Below are 12,123 nucleotides of genomic sequence, written 5' to 3'. Positions count from 1 at the left end.
AGTTAAAGTTGTACATCAAATGACCGGAGCATTTCTACAAGTGTTTTACCATATACATTCTCTGTTGCGCATACGACATGGTGTCCTCTATGACTAAATGTACATTTCATGCACAACATTGGATGCTTGTTGCGTTTAAAAAAAATGTGTATGTTGCAGTTTGTTTTGGATTTGAAGAACTTGGAATATAACGAACACCCTAATGTACACATACATTTGCATATATGTACATATGTATATACCGCACAAGTCCATTTGCCTTAAAGTATCAAAAGCTATGCATCACATAAGTACAATTTTGTGATCTAGAAAATTCAACAGCAAACATTTGTTGTTTTCCGCCTACTTCCTACCATTAGTCTATCATGGTAGACATAATAATGACTCCCAGTGGGTTTGAAAGGTAAAGCACACAGAAAAGAAAGACCAGGAAGCAATTTCTAGCAAGCAAGAGCATTTAAAACATGTAATAAGGCATTCAAAAGGATATATTATGGTTTTGCAAGTAGACAATTATTTCAATTCGCCTACTCATGCCTGCATGTAATAATGCTCATTATCATTACGGCGAGCAAAAACACTTGGTATTAGTTATAAGAAAAAAGAAAAATAAAGCACAGTGTAGGTAAACAGCTTCGCAAGTTTATAAAACATACACTATACAAGTTCTCTATATAAATCTTGAAAACATTATCTTTTATCTAGTCCCTTTGTAAACTGATTTATATATCATACTGATGTTTTTGTTCTGCAGTCTGAAGTATTTTTCCCAGTATAACCAAATAGTTAAAAGAGGTCTTTCAAAACAATTGCAAACTTCATAGTCTGTATAATACATTCAGGTACAAAAGGCAAATATTCATCCAGTTTTATTCAGTCCAAGAACAAATACAAGTATGCACCGTTGTTATAAAAACACACAGTCTCAATTTTATTAAGATAACTTACTCATATCGGCCATTAATATGTGCAGTATAATAGGGTGATTCAAATTTTTTTTTTTTTTTCGTTTGGTACTCTGAAAAATAGGTTCCTAGACACCTCTAAGAAAGATTCTCCAAAAACCCATGAGTTTCATCATTCATAATAATTTTTTTTCATTGAGTTATAAAATTCATAAGAAATAAATAATTTTCCTAAAAATAATCAAACTTAACTGTTAATATCTTTTAAATGGTTGGGTTTACGAAAAATTCGTAGGAGACCTTTTTGTAGAGCATTCAATTTCCTATAAAATCTAAGGAACAAGATATTTTTTCAAGTAGTTGGAAGCGAGACATACATTTTCCTATCTGATTTCTTTAAAACATAAAACATATTCACGTTTTTCGGTCCTTGGCTTTAATTAGCAACTTATACAATGCCTTCATGCAGAGCCGGAATAAACAGAAAACAGCTTTCTAGAGCAGATTCGTTCAACTCGAGAGCAATTGAATATATTTTTGCATTTCTCGCCATTAAAGTGGTGTTTCCATGTATTTGCACTTCAACGCTTTGAGAACTGGCAAATGCTATGCACTTAGTGTACAACAACAAGCTTACTTATGCACAAATTATACTCGTAGATATAGTTTGTATGTATGTAAGCAGTTAAAAGTAAAAGCAAAGCATCACAAATTTGTATGTACGTGCGTATGTATGTCTATAAACAACTGTAGTTGAGCACAACCAGAATTTCCAAATACTAAAATATTTCAACGCTACAAGGCCAAACGAAAATTGATATAAATCGCTCCCCTTGTCGGTTAAGAGCTGAAACAAAATGCAAACAGTATTAACCTAGAGAACAAGGCATATTTATATAAATACGTAAATACTATAACTTTGTATATGTATTAGGGTGTAGTTTATGTTTTTGCTCTTTTTTGGTACCTTATATTGTATATAAGAATTTATAAAAAAGAGCTTCAAATTGAAAATAAAGGGCTTGTTAAGGCTCGAGCAAGGTATCATATATGGGATAGGGAATATTTTACTCGATTTAATGAGTATTGCAACATATAATTACCAGAAATAGATGTCCTTTGAATTTTATTACGAAACTTTACAAATTGTCCTATATACAAGTATAAGAAATATAGCCAGGCGGATGCTTGACAATCTGTATACTAGACCCCGATTGCATCCTTTTTATGCATGGGGATACAATGTTACTGGTGGGAGATAAAATAAAGGAGAAAGACTAGGATTGAACTGCGACCGTAGGCCTATTATGCCCTATTCTGAATCACAAAGACTCACCTAGCCCCAGCAAATTCATAAAGGCCAATATACTGATAGTGAGGTGATGTGATTCCTAATGGATCCAAGCGCCTTTAACTGACGGAATATTTTGTTGCTGACATAGCCTCCACGAAAATGTGTCAAAACGGCATCCCCATTTAGGCCATTTATGTTTGCTGAATAGGCAGAGCTTGCACGGAGTCATATCAGGCGATTTCGATAGTTGCGGAACGATATGAATTGAGCTTTGAACAAAAAAGTCGCGAAGAACCAATAAAATATGGCAGAATGTATTGTCGTGATAAAAAATTTGATGGAGAGTTAATGTGTTTGAGACAGGAAACATTCTCAAAATAGTTTGGGCTGAGCCAGAAGATATTCCAACACTATCATCAAAACTTTTATTGGTCAGTCGACGATTTTCAGGCACCAAATATTTAATAGCCGTCGTTGGTAGAGATCGATGGTCGTCCAGAGCGCGGTTTATCTTTTAAGCGTTCTTGGCACGCTTTGAACGTCTTATACTATTTATACTATAAATATTGTAATATACTACCTTACCAACCTAAAAAAACCTTCCTGATGCCCGAGAGTTTTAAAATACCATTTCTCTTTACTTTTTGATTACAGTGGTGTATTAGCTAAGAGAAGAATTGACCCGATTTTATAAGAATTTCAAACCTTCGCTTCGGTTGCCGTTATATACCAAACTGAAAGCTTATAATATTGAATTTGTGGGTAAAATTGGTCATTGCTTACCACAGCTAACATAGGAATAGTGTTCATGTTGAAAAGTTCTTGTAACAAAACCAAACCAATACAACATTTCTACGAAGTGGCCATGGCTCAAAATTGTTTTTAACTGTGCGTAGTTTTGAGTAGATTTCATTGAGCACGAAGACAAAAACTATAAATGAAAACCACCCACCGAAAGTACGCTTCTGAAGCTATAACGACCAACTTTCGAAAAAGTAATTTCGATTATGTTGTGGCATAAAAGCATGCCATTAAGAATTTACAGAAAGGCAATGGCGTGCTTTAAATTGTTTGGCGGTCGCTCTTATATAAATATACATACATATTATATATATTCAAACACATTTATATATATCTGCAGAGGAAAATGTTAAACTACTTGCGTGCAATAAAGCAAATGTGGTGCTGTCGTAAGGAAATTCACGCAATTAAATTCGCCACATTTGCGAAAGTTTCGCTTTTATTTGCTACACGCCTAATATGAACGACTTGAATGGGCAATCATACATTATTAAAGCGCTTTTTATGCAAATGCGTGTGAACATACAATTCGGGCCACATATTTTAAAAAAATAATTTACATAGCTTATCTGTTTCGAACATTTGGCGAAAACTTATAAATTATTTGCATGTTCTTGCTCGCATTATGTATGTATATGTACTTAAATAATTTTTTTGTTGTTATTATTATTTCATTTATTACTATCTTACCAAATTTGACCCAAACACGGAAAAAATAAATTTAATACCCATTATTATTATTATAGACTCTTCTGGAGCCATTATAAACATATTAGTTATTATTTCTAGACACTTACCATAAGGCGTGGCTGGGAGTGTCTTCAGCGAATTTTTCGGGTTCAGCTCAATTTTGAATCGCCTTTCTATAGTTCTTTGAACATTGTTGGATCGTTTGGATGTCATATTAATTAAGCTACGTCTTGTCATCAGTAGTAATGCTTGTGATGTCAGAAGCGTTTCAACTACGATGTCAAGCATCTCTACTTGACGGTGGTTTTGCAAAAAATTCAGGTTTGGGATAGACGATAAGGAAATCAGAGAGAAGTTATTGTGTAACTCGGAGAGAACTACTGGCGTTGGTGAAATAAAAAAGTCAACCATTTTCATAAGTACCTTTATGTGGAACAATTTCGGATAAGGGAAGATCAAGATAAATGCTTGACAAGCTGATGGCTCGCACAAACCTGGAACTCAAAAGGATAGTCGACACTGATTGAGAGACCCCAAACTTACGATTTCTCTATAGAGCTCATGGAAATAAGAATGTGATATCCCGCCGTCACTATAATTGCCTGATAGCTAACACCATTGAATATATTATTGATGAACCATTAATGGCCATAACATCAGACTGAGATCCGAAGGAACTGTCAGCAAGAAGATAAATATTTGGGACGTGTAATATATGGAATGGAGATGAACAAATGTCCAACGGAGAAAATTTGTCTTTCCGCAGGACCAACCAATAATTACGAGTTGCCCAACGCATACGTGTACATGGAAAAATTAAAACAAAGATAATATTGGCTTAGTTGTTGTCAACTCGTTAAAGAGTGGATTGCCGAGTGCATTGTAGTTAAAAAAATCAAGATCCAGGAGTCGTAGTTAGAAGATGCATTAGACAAATGAATTGAAAATGCTGGGTTTCAAGATGGGTAATAGCGTTGCGAATAGTACGCTCAGTATGGCGATTATGTGGACTATAAGTTGAGCGGAGCGCGCGAAACACAATCTTTACAGAATCAAAATTTACATAATAAATTTGAAAGATTTTTAAGCGTTGTAAGTCTTTCCAAGATGAAATTACAAACAATACTGAAAACATGACGTGTCAGCTTGACACGATTCACGTGTGATATTGAAAAAAGTAACTCTACTTGGTTCATAGGTGACATACGCTACAACGGAGAAAGGCTCTGTCTTCTTAAATACAGTGTAGTTGAAAAGGACTTTAGCAGGTTAATATTGGAAGACCTTGAAATAATAATAATAAATGCAGTTCATCTTGAAGGGCTTGTAGCGTTTGGTGTTGCAAATATGTCCAATCGGCACGATCAGACTAGTGTGGAGGGCGATGTGGTGAACACGAATGATAGAACAAAATAGAATCGATGAAAATTGACAAAATTAACCATACAGTGAAACCCATTGTCGCCAGAACATTTGAGAGGCAAAGTATTATTAGGCTACTTAAAGTAAATGAAATTGGGCTGCCCAACCCCCAGAAATTCAGTGCCCAAATTGTACTTATGCAAGAGAGCAAGCATCGCAGCGTATGCATTAACGATGCAATCAAAGAGCACTTCAAGCCATGTGTTGCTCGTTTCGAACTAAAATCCAAATAAATTGAAAACTATTTAAAAGTATGCAAAAATGCATTACTAACACAACAGCGATTCTTCAAGGCTTCAATGCTGAAGGGTAACTAAATAAAACAAATTTTAACACATTAAATAACTGCCAAAAGTTTTAAGCTCACTGGAAACAACAAGTCAGAAAGAGTAAATTTGCAGACGCTTCTACATATAAGTATACCAGTCTACCTGTATGTATGTGGTAGTTTTGCATATAGGGTGCTCCAAACGCTGCGCTGAAAATATATATAATAAATCTAGCATTTGGGTAGATCTGATAAAGCTTCGCAACTGCGCAATTTAATATAGTAAAGAGAAAACACATCTTCGTCTTCAGCTCACCCTTTATATACAAATATTAGCATGAAAATATGTATATATGTAAAAACCCTGAGCTATCACCAAATTTCCGAAGCAATTAAAAGTTTCCCTCTTTGGAACAAAAGAGAACAAAATTTGTGGTTAGAGTTGAATTATAAATATTTTGGATCATATAACAAACATTTTAATTAAATATAGGTTTGTTCGTTAGCAGCTAATCGCCAGCTATTTTAATAGCGACCAGCAAGACAGCATAACCCTTCGTTAATGAGAGATCGTACGAAGAAGGCTTTAATATCACAGTGTAATTGTTAATTTTGATACGAAAACAGGAAAAAGCGTTAGAATGAGCTTTCCAAAAAGGTATAGCATGACCCGATGCGACGAATAAAACTAGAACTACGCGTTTTCAGCGCCAACTAGCGAAAATACCGCAAGACTTTGTTGACAACCTATTATTTTTATACTCTCGCAACAAAGTTGCTAAAGAGAGTATTATAGTTTTGTTCACATAACGGTTGTTTGTAAGTCCTAAAACTAAAAGAGTCAGATATAGGGTTATATATACCAAAGTGATCAGGGTGAGGAGTAGAGTTGAAATCCGGATGTCTGTCTGTCCGTCCGTCCGTCCGTCTGTCCGTGCAAGCTGTAACTTGAGTAAAAATTGAGATATCATGATGAAACTTGGTGCACGTATTTCTTGGCTCCATAAGAAGGTTAAGTTCGAAGATGGGCAAAATCGGCCCACTGCCACGCCCACAAAATGGCGGAAACCGAAATCCTATAAAGTGTCATAACTAAGCCATAAATAAAGATATTAAAGTGAAATTTGGCACAAAGGATCGCATTAGGGAGGGGCATATTTGGAACTAACTTTTTTGGAAAAGTGGGCGTGGCCCCGCCCCCTACTAAGTTTTTTGTACATATCTCGGAAACTACTATAGCTATGTCAACCAAACTCTATAGAGTCGTTTCCTTCAGACATTTCCATATACAGTTCAAAAATTGAAGAAATCGGATAATAACCACGCCCACCTCCCATACAAAGGTTATGTTAAAAATCACTAAAAGTGCGTTAACCGACTAACAAAAAACGTCAGAAACACAAAATTTTACGGAAGAAATGGCAGAAAGAAGCTGCACTCAGGCTTTTAATAAAAATTGAAAATGGGCGTGGCGTCGCCCACTTATGGACCAAAAACCATATCTCAGGAACTACTCGACCGATTTCAATGAAATTTGGTATATAATATTTTCTTAGCACCCTGATGACATGTACGAAATATGGGTGAAATCGGTTCACAACCACGCCTTCTTCCAATAAAACGCTATTTTGAATTCCATCTGATGCCTTCTCTGTATAATATATACATTAGGAACCAATGATGATAGCGGAATAAAACTTTACACAAGTACGGTATTTGAGCTGAGGTACCACGTTTAAAAAAATATGTAAATGACGGATAATGAAATCTCGATTATCACTTTATCATGCGAGAGTATAAAATGTTCGGTGACACCCGAACTTAGCCCTTCCTTACTTGTTCCTTTTGGATTCGATTGTCGAGCAAAATCGTGGACTAGTAAATTTTTTTTTCTCGGTTTCGAGTTGAACAAATTGTTCCTCAAAGTATATGAGGTTGTTTGTAAACGCTAAAAGTAAAACAGATAGATATTATGATATATGTATATTTTTTATTGGTCCAGATGATGAAACGAATTGAATTCCGGATGTCCTTCTGTCTGTTCATCTGTCCGTACAAGAAGACAACTTGAGTAAGAATTGAGATATCGTGAAGAAACTTAATACGCATTTTCCTTGACAATCTGAGAAGACTTGTATTGGAAACGAAAAAAATTGGATCATTGTTACGCCTTCAAAATCTCGCTAATAAAAATACATTAAGAAATTGGCGTCTGTGGAAAAAATGTGTTAAGGATTTGGCTTGCTCATGTCCACTTATACATTTGAAGTTCATGCTTATATCATAAACAGTTCAAGCTAAATCCACCAAACTTGCCGAGGCCAAGTCTTTTTAGCACTCCCGCACAAAAATAGCGCAAAAATAGATGAAATCGGTTGATAACTACGCCTACCTTTCAAATATTGGTTTTCTTAAAATCTCGAGCAGTCTTTAATGAATACCAGAAGTACTCAATTTCAAGGTAAAGATGTTTCACAAGTGTAAGATATACCATTGGGGTGTGGCCGCCCACTTTTGGGTAAAATCTATTACCAACTAATCAACCAATTTCACATGTAAATTATAATATTATCCTGAAATCTTATCGTTACAGTATGAAAGTGGTTGAAATCAGACTGCAACCACGCCTTCTGCCGACATTACAAAATTTAATATTCTATCATTAATTCACCTTATAAATCATAATGAATGATCTCGCTTTCGAATAAGATCAGTACCCCATTTTGGTAGCCGTAATTCTGTCCATAATAGTTCTGTACCTATGTAATAAGTCCTTAGTTCTTGTTTCATTATTCTTGGACATTATCTTCTTCATCATCTGGCAGTTGGTTATTGATTTACATCAGCTCTGAGCTATTTGTTCCAAATGCCTATAAAGCTCTCTTTTGTTCGTTCACAGTGGATTCAGTTCTCACAGTTCTCGTTTGATCAACGCCAGCCAGCTTGCATGGCATTAACTTTGCCTCGGATCCGGAAAAATCTTATGGCGTGGAATCTCATTTATGGATAAGTGGAATTGTCCTGCTAGTGAGCTTAAAACTTCCTACAATTGTTGACTACTAATTTATGGCGACACCAATACGCAATACCGTACAAGTATTTACACAAATCCCATTTCTGGGCCAACATGTGATGTGAAAGATTCAAGGCGGATAGGGTGTCGAATATATCCATTTGTATATTAAAACGCTCAAATTGTTGCAGACACTTTTATGAGTGCCAATAAAATTTTATGAATTTTGAGAGCAACAAAAACTATGCGAAAGAACTTTCCACCATGCAATACGATTTACTCTTTATTTAGTGGCAAGCCAGTACTCGTACGATCATAGTTAATAATGTTAATATTTTCAAAATAACAAAAATTTTACCAAAAATGCATACAGATCTAACACAACTAATATTTTTCCGGCACCTAATAGTATCAATTTGCATAACGCCCACGCCGTGTATGGTGAAAAAACAAACGGATGCTAGGCGTCGTGTTCTCCAGCTAATCCCCTGCCATTTCAAAAATAAATTTTACAAAAATATTCGTAAATTTAATTTTGCATGATTACGGGTATCTACATTTGCACTCATACATCTTCGAGTGGGCGTGCTGGGCACGTGGGTCAAAATCAAAAAATTGTCGACGCCAAGGAGTTAAAGTGAAATGGCGAAATCAACAGATAAATATTTGCCTAACAGCGCAGGATAGCGTTGCTTCGTTAGTTTAGGCGGCGTCGTAGGCGTCTACGGGTAGAGCGCTAACACCGAACTCATTAGCATGCCAAATAGAATAACTGTATAAAGCTTCAGAGCTGTGGAAGCAGCTCTTTCGTGATAATGCAGAGGCGTTCAAAAATGCCATTTGGTTATTTAACAGTCACATATACACGTGCATAAGTATATCAGACGAGCATGGGCGATGAGCTTCTTTAGCTTCTTGTATTAAATTTAGTACTGCATATTTCTAATAAATGAATTAATAAAATGAATTACAGAAAGTGCAAAAAACAATCAAAAAATGAAATTGGGTATGTGCTTCCCTCTCCTCGTGTGTTAACTGCATAGCTGGGCTGCCATCCATTCACGCGCTGACGCAAGATACTTTTGGCCCAAGATCGATTGTAAAAGATCCAGTGAGCTCTGATGCTTTCAGTAAGGCTAGTTTCTCCTTAGTAAAGGGGTTCTAAAATAACAAGCTATGGGTGCTAAGGGTGGAAATCTTACTGGATGCCAGCTGCAGCAGCTAATGACGAGGTGGAATCATCTCAACAGTTTCTTCTTGATTGTGCCGCGTTGCCAGATCATGGCTTAAATATGGTATCTGGAAGCTAACTCTTTCAAACATCTCGCCGAACTGTGAGATTTCTGACTTCACAAAATATTCTTTTAGTAGTTCATGTGCGATCTCTGGATCAGCCATTTAACCTAACCTAACCTAACTTAAGGGAAACTAACGCACTCACATACCGAAATCAATTCAGTTATCTTCGCTCTTTTTACTTACAACCTTTCAGATGTCTCTACTTTTAGCAAGTTACAAATAGGTATAAACTTGAGTTGACTCTAGAGATTTCATGCCGGAAACAATACATACTACAAACAATAAATTATATGCAAATTGTATGATTACTCACCAGCAACGCCTTATAGAGCGGCAGCGTCTGTGGTCCAAGCAGGAATTTCACAAAATCAGTCTGTGTGCAGTTGAATTTCGAATTGTTTGGATGGCATGGGTCTAATTCTTCGTCGTCGTAGTTGCTGTAAATATTTTGTGCGTTTGTCACCCAACTATTAGCATCAGTACTCGTATTCCGCGCATTCGCTCTAGCCGTAGTTGTGGCGAAATTGAGCACGTCGCCTTCTCTCCGCATCCCTTCATCGCTGGTGGTTAGTGTCGTTGAATTTGTGGTGTTAAGCCACCAGTTGTTCAGCGATAATGACACATTGTGGTAGTCCACATTATTACTATTGGCAGAACTGGCAGCACTAGCGGGCATCGTCGCTGCCGACACCGCTGCTGACGGTGGGATGAGTGTTGTGCTGACGGCGGGCGTTGTAGCTTCGGCATTTGCATCGATTACTGTGCTTACTAATTGTTTGCCAAAGTCGTATGCAATTGTGCTTAGATTGGCGATTAACTCGTTGAAAGCACTCTCACTGCCGTTATTCACGAAGCCATCGAAAAAGCCAACGTCTGTACCGTTAGCGTAATGTTCATCAAGAAACGCATTGCTGTTGTTGAAGCTTTCAGCGAGTAAATTATTGGTGAAAGCATAGCTGCTAGCATTTGTGTGGATGGTGGGGAGTTCGGTGGTTATGTTCAAGGCGGGCGCTAGTAAATTCATTTCGGCCGTTATTTAGGTTATCATTTGCTTGGCAATTTGCACTAAGATTGGCATTTTCACAATATTAATTTAACACTATTATTCTTTAGTCTATGAAAAACACTTTGCATTTATAAATAGTTTTTTTATATTAAATTAGCTTGATATAGATTTGAATTTGTCCTTGGTTGGTTTACGCGCTAGCATCTTTGCTTAAAAAATATTAGGTTTATTAGTATTTATTTTCATATGCAAATTATTTTATCTAATTTATGAGTATATTTCTTCCCGTGCAAAACCAAGAAAAGATCATCCTTTTATGCTATGCAACTCTAAGGGTATTACAACTTCAGTGCAGCCGAAGTTAACTTGTATTTGTAGAGATCTGTTTGCATCCAAAATTTATTCTCAACTGAAAATGTCACTTTTTGAGCCGAATACTCGACATTTGCGAGAAGTTTTGCTTTTCTTTTTTAATTCCAAGAAAAGTGCGGTCGAGGCTCATCGAATGCTTTCGGATACGTACGGTGAGGCTGTCCTAAGTGAAAGAACATGTCGCGAATGGTTTCAACGTTTTAAGTATGGTGATTATGATGTCGAAGACCGGCATGGTGGTGGAAGGGAGAAGATTTTCGAAGATGCTGAATTGGAAGCATTACTCGATCAAGATGTATTTCAAACCCAAGAGGAAATGGTCGAATCGTTGCAAGTGACACAGCAAGCCGTATCATGGGGATGATTCAGAAACAAGGAAACTGGGTTCCTTACGTCTTGAAACCAAGAGATGTTGAACGGCGCTTCTTTACATGTGAACAGCTGCTTCAAAGGCACAACCGAAAGGGAATTTTACATCGCATTGTAACTGGCGACGAAAAATGTGTCCACTACGATAATCATAAGCAAAGAAAGTCATGGGGTAAGCCTGGACATGCCTCCACGTCGACGGCAAAACCGAAAATTCACGGTGCCAAGTTCATGCTCTGCATTTGAATCAGTGAAATCATCACAGGAAATCAATACCGAACGCAATTGATGCGTTTGAGCCGAGCACTAAAAGAAAAACGGCCACAGTACGAAGAAAGACACGATAAAGTCATTCTCTAGCATGACAATGCTCGACCTCACGTCGCAAAGGTGGTCAAAAAATATTTGGAGACGCTGAAATGGGAGATCTTACCCCACCCGCCGTATTCTCCAGACGTTGCTCCATCTGACTACCACTTGTTCCGATCGATGGCACACGGTCTAGCTAACGAGCACTTCAGTTCTTATAAAGAAGTCAAAAATTGGATTAGAAAGGTGAGGAGTTCTTTCGTCACGGAATACGCATGCTGCCAGAAAGATAGTCAAAAGTAGTATAGCTAGGGACGGCCAATATTTTGAATAACATTTTTGTAACAATAAAGCCTTAAATTTACAAAAAAAAAA

The 12,123-nt window shown here is 36.8% G+C and overlaps 1 protein-coding gene across 3 annotated transcripts in view; it reads right to left on the bottom strand.

Moving 5' to 3' along the window:
- LOC105221817 (neuropeptides capa receptor) overlaps positions 1-11,359 on the bottom strand; it is a 157,258-nt gene extending 145,899 nt beyond the window's left edge. Inside the window, exon 1 of one of the 3 annotated variants that reach the window (XM_049459235.1) lies at positions 10,006-11,359. In XM_049459235.1, the coding sequence (XP_049315192.1) occupies positions 10,006-10,716 (711 nt within the window). In that variant the 5' untranslated portion in view covers positions 10,717-11,359. The remainder of the gene's footprint in view (positions 1-10,005) is intronic. The other 2 variants (XM_049459234.1, XM_049459236.1) reach the window with 2 other exon arrangements.
- Positions 11,360-12,123: the final 764 nt, after the last annotated feature.

Source organism: Bactrocera dorsalis, chromosome 5 (genome assembly GCF_023373825.1).
Source record: "Bactrocera dorsalis isolate Fly_Bdor chromosome 5, ASM2337382v1, whole genome shotgun sequence".
In the NCBI taxonomy this organism is placed as follows: domain Eukaryota; kingdom Metazoa; phylum Arthropoda; class Insecta; order Diptera; family Tephritidae; genus Bactrocera; species Bactrocera dorsalis.
This window is presented reverse-complemented; position numbering and strand designations above follow the sequence as displayed.